Source organism: Xenopus laevis, chromosome 2L, assembly GCF_017654675.1.
Source record: "Xenopus laevis strain J_2021 chromosome 2L, Xenopus_laevis_v10.1, whole genome shotgun sequence".
Lineage (NCBI taxonomy): Eukaryota > Metazoa > Chordata > Amphibia > Anura > Pipidae > Xenopus > Xenopus laevis.
In genome coordinates, this window is record NC_054373.1 from 25813963 (window position 1) to 25837096 (window position 23134).

Sequence of the window (23134 nt, forward strand, 5' to 3'; positions counted from 1 at the left end):
TCTGGATAATAAATCCTATATCTTGAATATAAATAGCTGCCTTTAACTAAAGTTCTAGTCATCTTGCTAGCAGAAGGGTTGGCAGTCATGAGGTCATTTCATCAGCATTGAAAATCATTGGGTGTCGCGCTATACATATATCCATCCACACTATACATCAATAAGTCTTGAATATTCTAGTTCTTGAAAAAAAAGTCAGAATGCAATGAACCTGTTATCCAGATTACTCGAGTGATGGGGTTTTCCGGACAAGGAAATAAAAAATTCATATTTTTAAAAATGATTTCCTTTTTCTCTGTAATAATAAAACAGTAGCTTGTACTTGATCCCAACTATAATTAATCCTTATTGGAAGCAAAGCCTGCCTATTGGGTTTATTTAGGGGGTTATATATTAAGACTCAAATTTATCTCATATTTTTATTGAACCAAGCTTCAACCAAACTACAATGCTCAATTTTATCTTATTTATCAATAAATTAACAAAAAAAAAATCAGGGAAAAAACTCGATAAAAAACACTAGAATCGTATGAATTTTTTGGATATGATGCCAGAATTGTTCGGTTTTTGGGGGTTATTAACCAAAAACCTTGACTAGAAAAAAAAAACAGGTTTAGTTAATAACCCCCTTAATATTTACATGATCCAGAAATCATGAAAGATCCAGATTACGTAAAAATCCATTATCCAGAAAACCCCAGGTCCTGAGCATTCTGGATAAAAGCTCCCATACCTGTATCAACATGAATTAATTTTGCCTCCAATAAGGATTAATTATATCTTAGTTGGGATCAAGTACAAGTTACTGTTTTATTATTACAGATAAAAAGTAAATTATTTTTTAAAAATATGAATTATTTTATTAAAATGGGGTCTATGAGAGATGGCCCTCCTGTAATTCTGAGCTTTTTGGTTAACGGTTTTCCAGACAGTATTACGTTTTACATCAGCAGAGGAAGCAGCATGAAAATTCCCATACATATTTATAACTAGAAAAATGCCAACAAATAAGTGACTTTCTGCAGAGCAGATTTTACTTCAGATAGAAATAACATAAATCCAGGTTAATATGTGGGGTTAGCAACGCTGCTGAATACGGATACCAGCTGCCTAGCAACAACCAATACTAGTAAAGGTCAAAGGAGATTTTGGAAACACAAAAATAGTGATGTCAATAAGTGATCACAGCGTAAGATAATATTAAGATTCAACAAAACACTCTAATGTGAAAATTCAGCATCTAAAAGCTGCCCAGTTCATGTAGAAGTCAATGGACGTTGTCCTAGACAAAACGTAATTTTTTTAAATTTCAGTTTTTCCAACTGGTTTTAAAGTTGGTCGAAAATGATGAGTAGAATGAGATTTTGCTGTGCTCCAGATTTTTCTTTTAAGTTTTCAAGATTCAAAGTTTTTAATAAATAGTGCACATTTGAATTTGGTGAGATTTAGAGGCCCATTTAGTGATTTTAAAGGTTTTTGAAACCACAAATTAACAAATTTCTGTCACGGTTGGCACCGTAAATTCAGAACCGATGCTAAGCACCCTGTTCTCGGCTCTTGCTTCCGCTTTTAACAGCCGCCTTTCACCTCGGGAGGAGCCCTCGGCTAGACGGATGCCGCCAGGTCTTATTAAGAGAGGTGCAAAGCGAGGGGTTCTGAACAAGCAAAGGGGCACAACGGTAATGCAAAGTCTTTTGGGCAGAAGGTTGCGGTACAAGGCGTAGACAGAAATCTAAGTCAGATCAGACCAGGTCCGGGCAGGCAGAGTACAAGTGGAGTCAAACAGGCAAGGGTCAAACCAGGAGATCAATCAGAAGGGTTATGGAATAGAGGAGTCAGTTACCAGGCAGGGTCAGACGTCAGGCAGGGGTCAAACTAGGTAGTCAAAATAACAGAATAGCAAAAGCTCAATTAGCAGAGAAGCACCAGGAAACTCAGGAACAAGATCCTATAACGGGCAAGGATTAACACACAGGAAATCCCTTTTATACAGATTGAGTTTCGTGCCAATTTTTCCCTGTGATTACTTATTTTAAAAAAACACAAAAAACTCAAAATGCGATAAGGAACTGGCGCCTGGACACAGAGGAGTGGCGGGCTTCCCGCGGATGGTGTGGCGGGTGTCCCCTCTGCACCACTAGACCACCAGGGAGGTGAGTTGTTAGAATTTCCTCTTAAACCCACAAATACTATGTAATTTATTAAAAGATCCGAATATTTAGGTTATTTATGAAACCTCAATTTTTTCTGGTCAGGCTTTTTGGGGCAAAAAACGAAACATTTTTTTTAGATTTATTATACCACAATGCTGCAACAAGCCTGGATCAGAAATTCCGCCATCTCAGAGCTGTCGAGGTCATGTATAAGTCAACGATGAGAGTCACCTATCTCAAATTGAAGTTATTGTGTGGCCTTCAGTGAGTTTAGACCAAATATCTGACTTTTTGGGGGTTGTCATGTAAAAACTTTGAGAGATTTGGGTTTTCGCTCAATTTTATTGAGTTTTTTCATGGTCCGATTGAATCGAGTTTTTTATTATATTAATAAATATGCTAAAATCGGGCATGGAAGTTTGGTTGTGGTTTTACTTTATTAATATTATGAGATACATTTTAGTAAATAATCCCCTAAAACTACAAATGAAAAATATTCTACATGATGCACTAAAACAATTACTAGTGAAAAAAACATCCCAAAACCTCTAAAAGTAGTATGGCTAAAAAAAGTCCAGGTGGATCATTCATTGCAGCTCGCAATTTATTTCAATAGGGCTGCCTGCTTTTACTTGGTGAATTTTTTGAGCTTTTTGTGGTTTTTACACTTAGAGGTCTATCATGCTGCATAAAAAGTGAACTAAAACATTACTAGTGATGTTTCTCACAGCAGATATTTGCTTTTGTTTACTAACTGTTGAAATTGCTGATTGGTTGCTCTGGGCAACGCTAGCGGTAAGGTTTCACACCACTTTTTACACATGAAGATAAACAGACCCCTGTATAAATCTTGATTTGTAAGAGTTTTAGAGAATTGTAAAAAAAGACAAACATTTAAATGGGCCGATTCACTAACTTCGAGTGAAGGATTCAAAGGTAAAAAACTTCGAATTTCAAAGTTTTTTTTGGGCTACTTCGACCATCGAATGGGCTACTTCGACCTTCGGCTACGACTTCGAATCGAAGGATTCGTAGTAAAAATCGTTCGACTATTCGACCATTCGATAGTCGAAGTACTGTCTCTTTAAAAAAAACTTCGACCCCCTAGTTCGCCATCTAAAAGCTACCGAAGTCAATGTTAGCCTATGGGGAAGGTCCCCATAGGCTTGGCTAACTTTTTTTGATCGAAGGATATTCCTTCGATTGTTGGATTAAAATCCTTCGAATCGTTCGATTCGAAGGATTTTATCGTTCGATCGAAGGAATTCTCCTTCGATCATTCGATCGAACTATCTGCGCTAAATCCTTCGACTTCGATATTTGAAGTCGAAGGATTTTAATTCCTAGTCGAATATCGAGGGTTAATTAACCCTCGATATTCGACCCTTAGTGAATCGGCCCCTTAGAGAAAAAAGATAGAAAACCTAATTTTAAATTAAATGACCCCTTGTTTTTTTTCCAAATTGAAAAAAAACTGAAACATTCACAAATCTGAATTTTGATAAATATGTCTCACCGGCTTATTAATTCATCTAACCTTTTTTTAGCATTGCAGTATAAGATATTCAACATCCAGGACCAGGTATACATGAAGGAGCATCCTGCAGGGCAACCGTTTAAACTCAGTTTGCAATAAAGAACAATGATAAATTACAAACACATTCATGTTTTCTTTTGTGATTGCATTTTGAGTTTTTTGTGTTTTTTTAAAATACGCAATCACAGGGAGAAATTGGAGATGAAAAAAAAATCAGTTTTTACAAGAATCACAATGCAAACAGAGCAGCAAATAATTCACCACTAATTGAGACACTATCAGGTGACTTACCCAGGAATAGGGCAGGTCCATATCTGTAAGAGAGGGCGGGAGCTGCGTATGGTGATTGCAGCAGGTGCATTTTTCCCATTCTTGGATCGGTTTTATGGAAAAAACTAAAGGGTCACAGTCGTTGCCTGTAAATGTTTTCCAGTCGCTCAAGAAAGAATGATCGGAATCCAGTGCCAAATCTCCTGGGGTGCTCCATTTGGCATTGGAAGATCTGTCCAAAGAACCCACGGTTGAATAGTAGTCCACCGCTGACTTCTTTCTTACTGGGTCCTTACAGGTTTTCTTGTCTTGTGATTTGGTTAATTTCATGCATGTCGTCAGAGTCTGTTCTTCATCATCATCATCATCTTCATTAGCACCCAGGGTGAGAGCTTTTAGGGGAAAAAAAATAAGCATAAACCAACAACTCCTCTTTTCCACTCTAGCATAAAAATGATGAAGAAGCCTACAGTATCTGTGGTGCACAGTTTTGGCAGCCTCAAGGCAGTCTTTTTCTTACCATCTGCCCTAGGCAGTGGTCCCCAACCAGTGGCTTGGGAGCAACATGTTACTCACCAACCTGTTGGATGCTGCTCCCAGTGGCCTCAAATCAGATGCTTTTTTTTGAATTCCAGGCTTGGAGGCAAGTTTTGGTTGCATAAAAACCATGTGTATTGCCAAACAGAGTCTCCTGTAGGCTACCAGTCCACATAGGGGCTATCGATAGCCAATGACAGTCCATATTCGGCACCCCTAGGAACTTTTTGCATGCTTATGTTGCTCTCCAGCTCTTTTTATACTTGAATGAGGCTCAAAAGTACAAAAAGTTGGGTATCCCTGTGCCCTAGGTGTCTAATGCTCAAATAGCTCTGTATTGATGAGCAAAAATTTGGAGGCCTGCTTGTGACCCATGAGTACAGTGCTGCCTGCTTTCAGCAGAGCTGTATTCACGAGGGGCTGGGAAAAGCTTATTCTCACTTCTGTCCTTTAACTGGTGTGTCATTTAGACGCTCACATTAATGAATGCCGCTGAGCAAAGGCTATAATGAAGCCCTGTTCATACAGTCTGGCCAATGACAAGTGCAAAGCACAGCCAGACCCTTGATACAAGTACTTTTTGAATGAACACTAAGGGGGAAACTTTTGCACCCCTCAGTGCTATTGCTCTTGGATCTGGGGTCATACTAAAACTCTTCCCATGTATATTTGCTATATTTTTTGCTTTAAATCAAATTAGGGGTGGCCTAACTACATACCCTTCCCTTCAATAAAAAAATGCCCATAATGCAGTTTTCTTGATAATAAGATCTCTGTACCACTAGATGATGTATATGAATTACATAACAAGGGAATTAGGAAAAGGTAAAACCCGTCTATTAGAAATCAAAAGTCAGATATTAGATATACAAGATATAATAGCAATAGCAAAGGTGCTACCAATCCAACAATACTTACATTGTGGCAAGAAGGTATTCTTTCCATCTTCAGCTACGCTTTGTTTTTTGGATCGAACAAGTTTCTGTAATCGTTTCAGCGTTCCCATTGCTTCTGATCTTGTGTCATCCACCTCCTACCAAAAACCATATCAATAAAGATCAACAGAATTCAGCAAATTTTTACAGCTAAACGGTGATGCAAGTTGTTTTTCCCTTCTTCGTAAGAAAAATGTCAGCTCTGTTCCCTGAAAGAAGTCATTTTAAAGTGCTCAGAATACATAGAAGTACCTGCTCCTGAGCAAGTCATGAATGGCCCCATCAATATCTGTTTGATATGAGTTTGTTCAGCCAATTTGACCTATAGAGACCAATGTCTACCGGTGTTTGTTGCATATAAGGGGCTTTAATTCTTCTGAATAGTCTTCCAGTGACCAGTAATGAGACTGTATTTGGCTTATCAATGAAGCCCAGTTTAGCTTATGTTTATTACTGGACTGTGAATGAGTTTGCCTTGTATCATAATGTTGTGTTTTCTGCTCTTATTGTACAGGTATGAGATCCATTATCTGGAAACCTGTTATCCAGAAAGCTTTGAATTACGGGAAGGCTGTCTCCCATAGACTCCATTTTATCAAATTAATTCATAAATTCTCTCTGTAATAATAAAATAGTAGCTTGTATTTGATCCCAACTAAAATATAATGAACCCTTATAGGAGACAAAACAACCCTATTGGGTTTATTTATGGGGTTATTTATTAAAATCACGAAAATTTGAGTTTTTTCAGGATAAAAACCTGACATTTTTGTATAAGTCGATGGCAGAGCCACCTATCTCAATTTGAGGTTTTCATGGTCTGCGCTGGGTTTAGCACGAAAATCCAACTTTTTATGGGTTTTTGGCTAAAAACTCAAAAAAATTGAGTGATTCGGGGAAAAAAGCCAGAAAAATTCAAGCAACTGGATCTCAGGTATGAGATCCATTATCTGGAAACCTGTTATCCAGAAAGCTTCGAATTACGGGAAGGCTGTCTCCCATAGACTCCATTTTATCAAATTAATTCAAAAATTCTCTCTGTAATAATAATATAGTAGCTTGTATTTGATCCCAACTAAGATATAATGAACCCTTATAGGAGAAAACAAATGAATTCAAAAATTTTCTCTGTAATAATAAAATAGTAGCTTGTATTTGATCCCAACTAAGATATAATGAACCCTTATAGGAGACAAAACAACCCTATTGGGTTTATTTATGGGGTTATTTATTAAAATCTCGAACATTTGAGTTTTTTCAGGAAAAAAAACCTGACATTTTTGTATAAGTTGATGGCAGAGCCACCTATCTCAATTTGAAGTTTTCATGGTCTGCGCTGGGTTCAGCCCTAAAATCCAACTTTTTATGGGTTTTTGGGCAAAAACTCCAAAAATTTGAGTGATTCGGGCAAAAAAGCCAGAAAAATTCAAGCAACTCGGTATTTGTGGTCACTTTTATCGAGTTTTCTGCGATCTGATTAAATTGAGGGTTTTTTTATTAATAAATAAGCTAAAATCGGGCATGGGAGTTTGGTCGTGTTTTTTTTAATAAAATATGAGATAAATTTGGATTTTAGTAAATAACCCCCTGAATGTTTAAATGATTTTCTACTAGACTTAAAGTATGATGATCCCAATTACATAAAGATCCATCATCGGGAAAACACCAGGTCCCGAGCATTCTGGATAACAGGTCCTATACCTGTACATAATGCATGATTTGTGAAGCCCGTTTAGTGCTGGAGGCACAGAGAGACAAACTACTTTGCTGAAAGCAGCCATGGATTGTTGTCAAAGTCGTGACCGGGAATAAACCATGAACCATAGTCAATAAACCGGTCAGCCTTTTCTTCTGCACTCTTTGACAACAATATTTGATTCTAAAGCTATAGTGTAAACTGTACACGTGATACAAAAGCTGCCATATTGGTCTTACCATTTCATTGGTAGAACTTTCTGAGCTCTGAATTTGAGGAGATATCCACTGTTTGAGTATTGATGAAAGAAATGGGAAAATTATGAAGTAATTATTAAAACAAAGGGGCACAATACACATTGTTGATATCGGATGGCACACGGCCCTGCTGCATAAAGTGGTGTGAGATGCCCCTCATGCTAAAACTATGCTTTAAAGGGGAACTCTGCAAAAACAAAACTTTAGCTTTTTGAAAAGTCAACATAATTTCAAGCAACTTTGCAATACACATCAGTTAAAAAATATGCAGACTTTTCATTTTTAATGGTTTCTGACAGTTCCCTAAGCCTAGCCCCCTGCTCTCCTGCTGATCTCTCTGACTACTTTGCTGAGCTGACTGACTACTGTTACTTTGTATCAACAGCCAGCTGTCCTCAGCCTGCATCCTCCAAACCCCACAATTCCCTGCACATGTGATTTCAATAAGGAATGGAACATCACAGTGCAATGCATTGTGGGTTATGTAGTTCCTGCATGCTGTCTGTAAGCTGCGGAGAAGTTGTTACAATTTGTAACATCAGTGTTTAGTCCGTCCTTCCCTGCCAGGATTTCAAATGATGCAGAAAGAGAAGAACTGTTAAACAGCTGGATTTCAGCATAGAAAATGGCATTTAGTCATACTTTTTGAAGAAACAGGTATCAGTGATGGGTATATTAGGGATTTGTGTGTTATGTGGGCCTCTTTATCAAATTTTAGTTTGGAAGTCGGAGTTCCCCTTTAATACTGCTTTTGATCTAAAAATTGAAATTGGTGCATAGTTGTATCAGTCTCACTCTCCAACACTTACCCATGCCTATTGGTTAATACACTACTCTAACCTGTACCATGACATTAAGTTGACTGTAAGCTTGAGAGAAGGACATAGGGGTTGGCTGACCCCCTCTTGCACACAAGATTGTTAATCCACAGGTATATAATAGGGAACATATTGCTTTATTTAAAAAGCTTCTTTATCACACAGATTTTTGAAAATTATTCATCGGGTGTTGGCTGATCAAAGGTGAATTTCCCCTTTAAATTATAATAGTCATAATTCATGACCTTTACATACCCACCCACACAAAACATAATATCATTTGTCGTATGGTTAATAAAACATCTGTGTTACTAAATCTGTTCTAGAGTGAATTGAAGTTCATTACCTGGCTCTGGTTCTCTTTAGTATTTTGCCTTGTAAGTAAATTTGTTTTCTCTCCCATTAGGAAATCATCTTCGCTAAGATCTGCAAAGAAGAAAGGTAATGTCTGAGCAGAAAAAAACACTTTTAATTGGCACAATGTAGGGGATAAATCGGTGTAGATTTGTGCCTATTTAAAAACATACTGGGGCACCCTGAGTGGGGAATTTTGGAGCATCTGGGGTCATGGACATGACTAACACCCAGTTGTGTGACTTGTGCACAGGATGGTCTGTTAATATTCTAATGAACTTATCTCCCCTTTAAAAGGGTTTTTTTCCACCATTAAATGATATTTAGGGGCAGATTTTCAATTCAAATTAAAAATTCGAATTTTTAAATTCGAATTTCGAGTTTATTTTAGTGTAATTCGACTATTCGACCCTATGGGGGACCTCCTACAATTTGGTGGACTTTTTTGGGGTGAAAAACCCCGATTCGAATTTTGTTAGAATTTGCAGCTATTCATACTTTTTTAAAAAATGTGATTTTTTAAAATAAATTTAGATTGGTATTTTTTCGAATTTCGAGTTGATCAACTCGATATTCGACCCTTGATAAATCTGCACCTTAGTATGATGTATAGAGTGATATTATGAGACATTTTGTGGTTGGTTTTCCAATTTGCGGTTAATTCGCTTTTTATTCAGCAGCTCTCCAGTTTGTAATTTTAGCAATCTGGCTGCTTGGGTCCAAATTACCCTAGTAACCCTGCATTGATTTGAATAAGAGACTGGAATATGAATAAGAAGAGGCCTCAATATAAAGATGATTCATACAAAATTTGTTTTTTATTAACTGATGAACTAGAACTTGAGTAGATCATTTGTTTTTTAGATGGGGTCGGTGACCTCCATTTGAAAGCTGGAAAGAGTCAGATATAAAACTATAAAAAAGAAAAAAAGAAAGGCCTGTTGTAAAGTTGCTTAGAATTGGCCATTCTCTAACATACTAAAAGTTAATGTAAAGGTAAGCAATGTTTGGCAAGATAATTGTAGACGCCAGGTCGGTATATGAATGTACCTTCGATGTAGCAATGCCTGCGTAGGTGGGATGGATTCTCTGCTTTCCTGGGGTGCTGAGATTGAATTGTACTCCAAGATTTCTTCTCTAATGCATAAAGAAAAGACAATTGTTATCATGGGCAGATCATAGGGGCACGTCTCTGAGGCAAGCACCAGAGGAGACTTTATTTGCTTATCAATGTTTTACTTTAGTGCTGCAGAATATCTGTCCTGCTTTCCCCTAAATCTACTGCTGCAGACAGTCATTTACCATTGTTTCTTACAAACCCTTGTTATATCAATCTCTCATTGGAAGCAGGGCCGGATTTACATAGTGGACACCCCCTAGGCCCACTGCCGTTCGTCACCCTGTCCCCTCCTCTTTATTTGCGCAAATTTTCATCATCTGGACCGGAGCAATGGGGATTGGCGCACGGGAAATTTAAAAAATGATTCAATCTGCAGCCGATCCCCAGTGTTTTTGAACCAATGTGGGTGTGGTTGGGCAGCATGCCGCGCCCCTAAATTCCTGCCGCCCTAGGCCCTGGCCTAGGTGGCCTTTTAACAAATCCGGGCCTGATTTGAAGGCACAACACAACTGGTATAATTTGGAGGCACTCCCCATGGGCGCATTAAATTGCGTGCTAACTGCACCCGATCACTGCTTCTCCCTGCCCTGATCACGAATACAAAATAAAAGAGGTACAAGCCGGCAGTAGGATTGCCACCTTTTGGCCCGTTTGAATGTGGACAGGGGACGGGGCTGTGATGCTGCAGGGGGCGGGTCATGACATCTTGGGTGTGGCTATGACGTGGTGATCAGCAATTGGTCGAACACCCCGTCAATCATAGGGAATCCTGCCCGGTTTTCCTAATTTGGAAAATTGGGCAGGCAGTTTTGACCCGGACAGCCCTTCAAAAAACTGGGCAGTCCGGGTCAAAACCGAACAGGTGGCAACCGTAGCTGGCGGGGTTGGGGGAAGTTGGGTTGTGGCCGTGCCCATGGAGGGTGGTGGTCTGACTTGGAGGATAGGATTTCAAAAGAAAGAGGGTTTAAAGGGGCGGTTCACCTTTAAGGTAACTTTTATTACGTTATAGAATGGCCAGTTCTAAGCAACTTTTTGATTGTTGTGAAATAGGAGAAAATTAGGAAAAAAAATTACATAAAAAATGCTGAAAAATGCTTAGCCATCTTCCCTGATTTTTAACCAAACGTGGGTCTATCTCCCAGTGGTTATGAACGATGGGCATCCAATCAGAATAGAGGAGAAGTGAAAATGTTTTAAATGGTCGATTTAATAGGAAGTAGGTAAAGGATGGGGCAGAATGAAAGGTAAAATAAAGCAACAGAGTTTTATTACCCTTGTTACAGGCACAATATGATTAATAGGAAACAGACACCTGAGCCATCAAACAGATACCAATCTAAAGGCACATGTATAAATGTTGGCAGTACCAATAGAATTAAACAAAAGCGGCAAAAGTGACATAGCGGTTATTTACTAAAATCCGAATTTATCAAAATTTTATTTTAAAAAAAACACAGCCAAACTCCCATGCCCGATTTTAGCTTATTTACTAAAAAAAACTCTTATTCCCGAAGTGCTTGAGTTTTTTGAGTGTTTGCCCCAAAAACCCTCAAAAAGTTGGATTTTCGAGCTAAACCCAGCTCAGACCAAGAAAACTTCAACTTGAGATACTGTAGGTGCCTCTCCCATTAACTTATACAGGACCTCAACACGTCTGAGATGACGGATGTTCGGATTCAGGCTTTTTGCAGCATTGGGGTATAATAAATTTGGAAAAATTACTTTTTTCCACGAAAAATTTGAGTTTTTGCCCTAAAAAGCCAGATCAGATAAATTCGAGGTTTAGTAAATGACCCTGTAAAGTGACTTCTAAAACTGCTAATATCATAAGCACTAACAGCAAATTACGTTAAATTAACACCTACCAAGTGGTTCCGTTTCTGACATTGGTTAAAGGGTAAGAATGAGAGATGAGAATGGGGAAAGTTAATGAGAAAAGAATGGGAGGAACAAGAAGGACAGAATATTAAATGGGAAGCTGGATAAAATTAAGGCAATGACTAGTATGCTAAAGGAGAGCTAAACCCTAAAAATGAATATGGTTAGATATCCCATATTTTATATACTGAGCTTATTGAACAAGCCTAGAGATTCAGCATCTCTGTAGTAATTCAGGCCTTCCTAGTTTCCCATCTTGCATTTTGTTAGGAGTGTCTGTGAGACTCACATGCTCAGTGGGCTCTGAACAGCTGTTGAGAAGCTAAGCTTAGGGGTTGTCACTAATTATCCAGCAGAAAGTGAGGTTTGTCTGTAATATAAGCTGGTGCTACAAGGCTGATTATTAAATTCTGATGCATTTGGTCGCCATGTACCAATGATCTGAATTATTTTCTAATCAGCCTTATATTGTGACATTTATATTCTATATATCAATTTATTGTGAGTGGGTCCCTAAGCTCCGTAAGTGAGAGCAGCACAGAGCATGTGCAGTGAATCAGCAGAAAAGAAGATGGGTAGCTACTGGGGCATCTTTGGAGACACAGATCTTTACTGCTAAAGGGCTGTGGTTATCTTGGTTAAGTATAGGAAGGCCAAAACATAATATACAATATGTCTGCCCATTTCTTTAGTGAAGCTTTAAAATAATCAGAAATTCTTAGAATCCATTTATGGTTGTATCAGAATGTTTGATTTTTTTTTTTTTTTAAACTAGCAGAAACATTGTGCTTTCCCCAAACATACTGCCAACACTTCATTCGGTAACTTTTTTACCATTTAAAGGAATTATGGAGGGAATTTGGAATTATGCAGTGCATCCTTAATAATAACTATTGGAACTTCCACGGCCTATTCAAGTTTACCCCAACCGTGTATTCTCTACTGAACAGGATATAATGGAATTAATAAGATAAAGTATAACTTACCAAACGCTTCATTTTCTGACACTGATTTCTGAATATGTGATCTAGGAGAAGAGAACAATGCAGAATAATTGTAATAATCTTGGGAAAAAATGTTCTTTCAAAGAGCCCCAGTTTGGTTTTTTTATGGAATCTTGGCAAATTTGCTTGCAAGAGATGTAACATTCTCATTGATAAATTCATTTTACTAAAGAAAATGACTCTACACCGTTGAAATATTATTTCACTACTTGCTAGATGTTGGAATCATCTACTTCAAATTTTTTTTAAACTGACAATTTTTATTGAATATCATAGCATCAACATAGCGGTTGAGAGGGTAATCCGCAACATGCGGTATCCCATTCTCAATATTAGCATATGAACACAGGATTAATGGTTGTGAAGGAATAGCAGGATAGAAAGAGGGGGAACAAAAGAAAAAAGAAAGGGGACGGGGAATAAAGAGAGCTAAAATAAAAGTATGAGTTACCTGTTAAAGCAATAAGAATGACATTAATATGGCGGTGGGGGACTATTTACTGTCCAACCATGTAGGGTATATATAGATTAAATAGTTAAGCAAAAACTAAACCTGATTCTTCATCATGACTGCAAAGCCGCGCATAAGTTAGTGTCATGTTCGTACGCCAGCCAAGGGAGCCATATTTTATCATATGCTTCCAAATCATTTTTCAAAGTATATGTGAGTTTCTCATTGGTTGCGATGGAGATGATCTTTGCTTTTAGAGTACCCAGGGGTAAGTCCGGTTTCTTCTAGTGACCTGCAATAATTAGTCTGGCGGCCATTAATATATGTTGTCTATGGGCCAAGTTATTATATTCATGCGGTTTTTTACCGAGTAGCATTATTAGAGGGTCTTTAGGAAACGGAGCGTGAAAAACTCTGGAGAGAAGATTTGCCACATCTTCCCAGAATTGAGTCACAACAGGGCATGTCCACCACATATGAAGTAGCGACCCTGGATCAGGGCATCCTCGATAACATTGTGGGTTATATGCGGGGTAGAATTTGTGGAGCCGTGTAGGGACAAGATAAGTCCTATGGAGCAGCTTAATAGAGGTCTCTCTAACAGTCACGCAAGTGCTCCCTTTATGTGCGTCTACTTCAAATTTTGAAGTTCGAAGAAAGGACGTTATTTATTAATGATTAGATTTTCTTCAACTCTTTTTGGGAAAACAATATCTTATTTATGCTTAAACCTTAAAGGAGAAGGAAAGGCTAAAATTAAGTAAGCTTTATTAGAAAGGTCTATATAAATGCACCAGTAAAGCCTCAAAGTAAAGCTGCTCTGAGTCCTCAATCAAAAGAAACACAGCATTTCTTTCCTTTTATTGTGTACACATGGACTTCTGTATCAGACTTCCTGTTTTCAGCACAAACCTCCAGGGCTAGGGCTTGAGCATGCTCAGTTTGCTCCTCTCCCCCTCCCTGAGCCCATATCTATGAGCCAGCAGGGAGAGACTCAGGCAGGAAGTGATGTCAAACCAAGCCAATATGGCAGCTGTATCCTAAACAAACAGAGAGAGTTCTAGAGCTGTTTACTCAAGTATGGTAAACATTCTGCAGAATAAATATAGTGTTATAGCTTGCACTATTGTGGCTAATCTATTGGCAATAAACTGCTTCAGTAGCTTTCCTTCTCCTTTAAGAAGAGTTTAGTTAAAGTCAAAGGACAGTAGTAGTGTTGGGCGAATCTGTGCCATTTCGCTTTGCCGAAAAATTAGCGTATTTACAGCAAAATCAAAGTCAATGGGCATCAAAATAATCTTGACGTGCGTCAATCTTTATACACACTATATTATACACACAACTATTTTGTCCAAATACATGAAAGTCAATGGGCGTCCAAATAATTTTGAAGTGCGTCAATTTTTATGCGGCAGAACAAATTCTTATGCAGTATGGTGAAAATGGAGAAATGTTTTAAATAAAAATGTCTTGAATATATCTTGGAAATTAAACATTTTCCTTAAAAATCGGGTTTAATTAGATAAAAATAAGCAAATTCATTGTTACTAGTTGAATTCCCCAGGACCATGTGTGGCAATGTAGGATTTAGCTAATAAAATAAAAATGAACATATATCATAATAGATATAAGAGACAACACAGTTGTGTTCGTGCAAATTTTGATCAATAGTTGGCAGCCCAAGTCAGAGCAACATTCATATAAGACAATCGCTTCTTCTGCCATGTTAATATTGTAATACTGTTACACAGATCCGACAGAATAGAACTACTACTCACTTGTTACTCTTCTTTCTTAATTCTGTATTTTCCACATCAGAAAATTCCTTATAAAGAGAAAAAAAAATAATTCTATTTACAATATCAGATTCAATGGCCCTTTATCTTTGAATTAAGAATAAAGATCTATCCAGCAACACTAATGAGTAATCGGGGGGAAGGGCTGATCCCTAAGCATTGGAAATAAATTCATTTTTTTTCTTAGAAAGGAGATGGTGGAAAACAACGACATTTCTAGGCGGAAAAAAGAAATTTACGGCTCAAATAATCTTGTTTATAGTCAATGACCACGGGAAAAACTATTTTTTATGAACATCTTAACGTTACAAAGGGTGAGAAAACCTTAACTCATTAAGCTCACCCCTAAATTCTCATGACCCGGGTGTATAGGAACCCCGGGTCCTGCACATGTGGTCAATCCCGCAAGTTAACTGAATGGCAGCTTATTTGGAAAAGGCACTCACTAAACTCGAAGGGTGGCCCGGGTGCGTCGCCCCAAACCTGTAGCTGGGGTGAGTAAAGGAATGTGAAGAAAAACGGCAAGCACTCCTGGAGCCACTCGTAGGTAAAAACAGCTTTTTATTTCAGTCGGTTAAAACGTGGCTCCAGGAGTGCTTGACATTTCTAGGCGACCAAGAACAAAATAAAAACCTGAAAGCGATTTAGTAAAAATACCTTGACTAAGTTTCCACATCAAGGCCTGGAAATCACCTAAATTTAGGGCCGGAACTCGTGTTAAGAGGAGAGACATGTGCTTAAGGTGCAATCATTCTCAATTTTTTTTCATTTCAATAATAGCCTGACTCCCTTTCCTCCTGCTCATGGACAAGGCCAGTTACAAACATTTGCCAGGCCCAAAAAACAGGTGCTCCATACCACTCCCCGAACGACTGATTGGCAGTGCTGTGTAATACCTGGAACATAATTTTTCCTCCCTACTATGAAGACTGGCTGCTTAGCGAGTACTTTTTTTGCAGTGTATAGTGTATCTATAGTGAACACACATATTTAGCTAAAGGACTAGTAATGCAAGGATTTTTTATGCATTTAAATAACATGAAATTTTACCCCGCACTGGAATAATTTGTGTAGTTTAGTTTAGGGTTTAGTCAGGGCCAGATTTACATATCAGGCACCCCAAAGCCCGCTGACGTTATTCGCCCCAGTCCCCTCGCTTGTATTCGCGCAAATTTCCATCATCGGGACTGCAGCAATGGGGATTGATGCACGGGAAATTTAAAAAACTGTTTTATCTCCTGCCCACCCCAGTGTTTCTGAACCAATGTGGGTGTGGTTGGGCTGCATGCCGCCCCCTTAAGTCCTGCCGCCCTAGGCTCGGGCCTTGGTGGCCTCTCCACAAATCCGGGCCTGGGTTTAGTTACACAGGGAGACAAATGGGCCAATTAGCATTTATGGTTCTCTACAGGCAGGGTCGGACTGGCGGGACACCGGGAAAAAACCTGGCGGATTCGAACCCCGCCGGCACTCACCCAGGCCACTAATCTCCCTCCCCCCGATGAAGCTGATGTTAGGTTTAATTACGTGCTCTCGGGGAAGGGCTGGTAGCGGCCTGTCTACAGGACTACAAAAGGAACCCTCTCTCATATAAAATAGGACATTATTGGTCAAGAATAAGCTTCTTTTTCCTGTACTCAATCAACAGATCAAATATTACTTTAACATGTTGTATATATCTCCATTTGTAAGATCTGAGTCTTACTTCCTGATACTGAACATCTGTCGCCATGCTTTAACTTCTAAATTCATTTGGGATTAACTTCTAAGAGTGGCTGATTTATAGTAGCAGACTACCCATCTGTTCTGCGGTAGAATTTTGGAGAACAAGGTTAAATATAAATATATATATATTTATATATATTCCAGCCAAAGAAAGCACAGCAGCCAGATACAAATGTCCTTTACTGAATCTTTTTATTGCTGCATAGTGTATTAAAATATATATATATATATATATATATATATATATATATATATATATATATATTGTATATATTTATATATTAGTAAATGGCCTTTGCTTTCTCTAAGGGGCAGAAGTGAATTTGAGTTAATTTTCGAAGTAAAAAAATTCAAAATTCAAAGTAATTTTTTGGATACTTCGACCATCGAATAGGATACTACGACTTCGAATTTACTTCGACTTCGATTCAAAGTAAAAATCGTTTGAATATTCGATAATCGAAGTACTGTCTCTTTAAAAAAAACTTTGACTTCAATACTTCGCCAAATTAAACCTGCCAAAGTGCTATGTTAGCCTATGGGGACCTTCTACAACCATTTTCTAAGTCTTTAGAGGTCGAAGGAAAATCCTTCGATCGATGGCTGAAATAGTTTGAATCGTCCGATTACTCCGGAAACTCAATTTTATCCAATTGTTGCAGCAAAAACCCGACTTTATCGGATTATAATTCATAAAAGCCATGAATAAATTATATCCTTATAAATGATGAGTACTGATGTCATCAGTTATAACGGTGAGTAGTGAATTTCTGTCACATGACTCACTAAAACTTGTGTATTATAATAAATAAAGTACCCCCTGTTGCAAAATATGAGGATATTAGAAGTCACCTCGGAGTTCCATGACCTGTTTGAAATTTGATATGGTCATGAGATTCCTCTGTAACTTATAATATCCTTATAATTTACTTTATTCACTATATATTATATTGTATTGAATGTGTAGTTGGACGCTCACAGAGGCATGAAGGCATTTATCGCATGTCTCCTTCGATTATTCCTTAAAAAAAAGTTAAAACTTCTTATTTTTGGTTTTGAAAGAAGTCTTTTACATGTGGGGTCTGGATGCACATGCCTCAGACCTACAAGTCAAAGTTTACGATTAAGCCTATTATTTAATGGCTAAATGCACAAAACACGTAATGTGTACATGTATAGTGATGGGCGAATTTGTCCTGCTTTGCCGAAAAATTCTGTAAATTCTAACGAAGTTCGCAAAACGATGAAAAATTCCCGAAACGCAAATTTTGCCCCTGGCGTCGATTCGCGGGCATCAAAATAGTTGTCGCCGGCGACAATTTGACATACAATAAAGTCAATGGGCGTGCATTTAATTGTCGATGGCGGATTTTCGCACCAAATTCGCCCGCAACGAAACCTGAAAATTCACCATAAATTTGAGCCTGGCAATAAATTCGCCCATCAATATACATGCATTATTTGCCTAAAGGCATTTGAGTCAACAGTATTGTAAGTTGATCATTACACTTCAATATAATATTGATAATCATAAAAGTCGAAGATATCTCTGTCTATCTATCTATAATATATTTAGATTACAATTACAACCAATACACCAGTGTGTAGTTCTGTAAACAAGTATTCAATTGTTACTTTTTAGCAAGCTTACATTATGCCCAGGGCTTGGAGATACAGAAGATCAACAGAGGTCCAGCACACTTAGCAAATGTACTTATAAAAAGTAAATTTCTTAAAATAGTTATTTCCTCTAACATTAACTTAATACTTTAATTATATCTGCACTGAAGCAGCAGTCTATCTCAGATAAGGAACCAACTAGGCGTTGGAAACATCTCAATGTGGAACCATAAGAGGAAGTACTCGTGTCTCAACCCATGGGTGTCACATTGTTTAAGGAAGAATAAAGTGTGTTTATTAATAGGATTTATTATCTGTTCATCCATTAATGTATAGACTCGATTTAGAGATGCCAATGTAGAGTATCACTATCTGCGATAAGTAGATGATTTAGATGATGATTATACTACATGGAGAATGCCTATGATAAGGGAAGATATACATCTGAGACCTATAAATACACATTGAAGGGAAGATATTTGTATTCAGGCCACGCACTACGGTAATATAATAAAAAGTCAGTTTGCCAACCTCTAGTAACTCATTGCAACCGAGGAGATATTTGTTTTTAAATTGCCCAGTAAATGTTACCTTCTGATTGCTTTCTATGATTTACTTAAGAAACACTTACTCAAGACATTACCCCCATTTCTGCTTAAAGGGGTTGTTCACCTTTGAATTAACTGTTAGTATGATGTAGAGCAGTGATCCCCAACCAATAGCTCGTGAGCAACATGTTGCGCCCCAACCCCTTGGATGTTGCTCCCAGTGGCCTCAAAGCAGGAGCTTATTTTTGAATTCCTGGCTTGGAGGCAAGTTTTGGTTGTATATATACCAGGGGGCAAATTTACTTAAGGTCGAATATCGAGGGTTAATTAACCCTCGATATTCGACTGCCGAATTGAAATCTTTTGACTTCGAATATCGAAGTCGAAGGATTTACCACAATTCGTTCGATCGAACGATTAAATCCTTTGAATCGTTCGATTCAAAGGATTTTAATCCATCGATCGAACGATTTTTCTTCGACCAAAAAAAGCTAGCAAAGCCTATGGGGACCTTCCCCATAGGCTAACATTGACTTCGGTAGCTTTTAGATGGTGAACTAGGGGGTCAAAGTTTTTTTTAAAGAGACAGTACTTTGACTATCGAATGGTCGAATAGTCGAACAATTTTTAGTTCGAATCGTTCCATTTGATGGTTGAAGTAGCCAAAAAAAAACATTTGAAATTCGAAGTTTTTTTTCCTCTATTCCTTCACTCGAGCTAAGTAAATGGGCCCCCAGGTGTACTGCCAAACAGAGCCTCAATGTAGGTTGACAATCCAAATAGGGCTACCAAATGGCAAATCACAGCACTTTCTTTGGCACCCCAAGAACATTTTTCATGCTACTGTTGCTCCACAACTCCTTTTGTTTCTGAATGTTGCTCACGGGTCCAAAAGGTTGGGGATCCCTGATGTAGAGAGTGATATTCTGAGACAATTGGCATTCGGTTTTATTATTTGTGGGTTTTGAGTGATTTCGTTTTTTTATTCAGCAGCTCTCCAGTTTGTAATTTCGGCATTCTGGTTGCTAGGGTCCAAATTACCCTAGCAACCATGCACTGATTTGAATAAGAGACTTAAAGATGAACAGGAGAGGCCTGAAAAGAAAAAGGAGTAACAAAAAGCAATAACAATAAATTTGTAGCCTTACAAAGGCTAAAAGGTACTAAAAGGTAACTTAAAGGTAAACTACCCCTTTAAGCTTAAAAGTCTTTTAACCCTTTAAGTGCCACAGAACGTAGAATCTACGTTCTGTGGAAAAGTATCTTGAAATGCCACAGAACGTAGATTCTACGTTCTGCAGCATAAGCGTGCGGGGAGCTCAGGAGCGGCTTTAAATGCTGCTCGCTCCTTCCCCGCTCGCTCACAACCCCCTAGGCAACGAGCGGAGCGGGTGGGAAAGGGGCTCCTGAGGCGCGATCGTCCAGGGGCCCCAAAAACGCAACAGACGCACGTGGCTGCGCGCTGCTGCTGCTGCCTGCACTTCCGGGTCCCTCCAGCGACGCCCACGCATCGGATCAACGGATCTGGCGACTCCCTCCTGCTTCTCCACTCCTCCTGCCATCATAGACACAGATCTGCAGCTACACACCCCAGGTTAGTGTAACACACACACAAAATACACTTACACACACTTTATACACTAATACATGCTTAGATTTACACTTACACACACTCACATACATTTTTTGGGGGATCAGGGGGGTCACACACACTTGGGGGGGGTACATACACTTGCACACACAAACACATGCACATAACATGCAATTTACCAATTGTACACATGCGCACACACATACACTGTTGTGTAGCTTTTTTTTTTTTTTTCATATTGCATTGTTGTGTTTTTGGCTCAAAAAAATGTTTTATTGCCTTTGCGAATAGCGTATTCGCTAACCGTACTGTGCAATACCTTTTGTATGTTATTTCGGTGATTATTTGGAAATTTTAGGGATTTTGGTGCATTGTTAGCCATTTTATTGCATTTTCAGCGCTGCATAACTGTTGCTTGCTTTATTCTGTCCGTAAAACCTATTTTGCCAAGCTATAATATTCAAACTGTAATTCTGATGTCTGATTACACTAGTCTGAAAAAAAAAAGCATAGATTTTTGTGGTTTTATTGGATTTTAGTAATTTTATTTGAATTTCACACTTTCTGTATTATTTTGTTATGTCTTGTAAATTTTATCTACTATATATCCAATTGGGCGTCTCTGTGCGCCACATAGTTTGGTAAATCTGTGAATATTGGGCATGAAAGTGTTCAGTAGACACCTGTCGTTCATATTTAGGATGGTTTATGCGGATACTTTACGAAATGTGGGACATATAATGGGGTAAAATTCAAGCTTCGTGACGATTTTCAGAAATTTGATAAAAACCGTTACGTTCAGCAGTACTTTGCAGTTTGGCAGTTTGCAGTAGAAACACATATTTACCCATATTGGATTCGTCAGAATGTGTACTTTCTGAAAATATATGGTTTTCTGGGGTCTCTGTACTGTTAGGGGGGTCTAATGTTGCATAATACACACACCAGGTGCTTATATTGCAGCAGCCAGCACGTCAGCTGTGAAAATGTATATACACTATTGTCATTTGGGGGTCTCTGTGCGCCACATAGTTTGGTATATCTATACATATTGGGCATCAAAGTGTTCAGTAGACCCCTGGCGTTCATATTTAGGATGTTTTATGCTGATACGTTACGAAATGTGGGGCATATAATGGGGTAAAATTCAAGCTTTGTGACGATTTTCAGAAATTTGATAAAAACCGTTACTTTCAGCATTGCTTTGCAGTTTGGCAGTTTGCATTAGAAACACTTATTTACCCATATTGGATTCGTCAGAATATGTACTTTCTAAAAATATATGGTTTTCTGGGGTCTCTGTACTGTTAGGGGGTCTAATGTCGCATAATACACACACCAGGTGCTCATATTGCAGCAGCCAGCGCGTCAGCCGTGAAAATGTATATACACTATTGTCATTTGGGGGTCTCTGTGCGCCACATAGTTTGGTATATCTATGCATATTGGGCATCAAAGTGTTCAGTAGACCCCTGGCGTTCATATTTAGGATGTTTTATGCTGATACGTTATGAAATGTGGGGCATATAATGGGGTAAAATTCAAGCTTTGTGACGATTTTCAGAAATTTGATAAAAACCGTTACTTTCAGCATTGCTTTGCAGTTTGGCAGTTTGCAGTAGGAACACATATTTACCCATATTGGATTCGTCAGAATGTGTACTTTCTGAAAATATATGGTTTTCTGGGGTCTCTGTACTGTTAGGGGGGTCTAATGTCGCATAATACACACACCAGGTGCTCATATTGCAGCAGCCAGCGCGTCAGCTGTGAAAATGTATATACACTATTGTCATTTGGGGGTCTCTGTGCGCCACATAGTTTGGTATATCTATGCATATTGGGCATCAAAGTGTTCAGTAGACCCCTGGCGTTCATATTTAGGATGTTTTATGCTGATACGTTACGAAATGTGGGGCATATAATGGGGTAAAATTCAAGCTTTGTGACGATTTTCAGAAATTTGATAAAAACCGTTACTTTCAGCATTGCTTTGCAGTTTGGCAGTTTGCAGTAGGAACACATATTTACCCATATTGGATTCGTCAGAATGTGTACTTTCTGAAAATATATGGTTTTCTGGGGTCTCTGTACTGTTAGGGGGGTCTAATGTTGCATAATACACACACCAGGTGCTCATATTGCAGCAGCCAGCGCGTCAGCCGTGAAAATGTATTTACACTATTGTCATTTGGGGGTCTCTGTGCGCCACATAGTTTGGTATATCTATGCATATTGGGCATCAAAGTGTTCAGTAGACCCTTGGCGTTCATATTTAGGATGTTTTATGCTGGTACGTTACGAAATGTGGGGCATATAATGGGGTAAAATTCAAGCTTTGTGACGATTTTCAGAAATTTGATAAAAACCGCTACTTTCAGCATTGCTTTGCAGTTTGGCAGTTTGCAGTAGGAACACATATTTACCCATATTGGATTCGTCAGAATGTGTACTTTCTGAAAATATATGGTTTTCTGGGGTCTCTGTACTGTTAGGGGGGTCTAATGTCGCATAATACACAAACCCGGGGGCTCATATTGCAGCAGCCAGCGCGTCAGCCGTGAAAATGTATATACACTATTGTCATTTGGGGGTCTCTGTGCGCCACATAGTTTGGTATATCTATGCATATTGGGCATCAAAGTGTTCAGTAGACCCCTGGCGTTCATATTTAGGATGTTTTATGCTGATACGTTACGAAATGTGGGGCATATAATGGGGTAAAATTCAAGCTTTGTGACGATTTTCAGAAATTTGATAAAAACCATTACTTTCAGCATTGCTTTGCAGTTTGGCAGTTTGCAGTAGGAACACATATTTACCCATATTGGATTCGTCAGAATGTGT

General features: G+C 38.5%; 1 protein-coding gene across 3 annotated transcripts in view; it reads right to left on the bottom strand.

The window, feature by feature from the left end:
* LOC108707432 (SAM domain-containing protein SAMSN-1-like) overlaps nt 1-23134 on the bottom strand; it is an 83825-nt gene that overhangs the window by 45645 nt on the left and 15046 nt on the right. The window contains exons 3-10 of one of the 3 annotated variants that reach the window (XM_041581614.1): nt 14789-14835; nt 12542-12582; nt 11543-11557; nt 9608-9694; nt 8550-8629; nt 7368-7415; nt 5416-5530; nt 3982-4352 (exon numbers count right to left, since the gene is read on the bottom strand). In XM_041581614.1, the coding sequence (XP_041437548.1) occupies nt 3982-4352; nt 5416-5530; nt 7368-7415; nt 8550-8629; nt 9608-9694; nt 11543-11557; nt 12542-12582; nt 14789-14835 (804 nt within the window). The remainder of the gene's footprint in view (nt 1-3981; nt 4353-5415; nt 5531-7367; nt 7416-8549; nt 8630-9607; nt 9695-11542; nt 11558-12541; nt 12583-14788; nt 14836-23134) is intronic. The other 2 variants (XM_041581615.1, XM_041581616.1) reach the window with 2 other exon arrangements.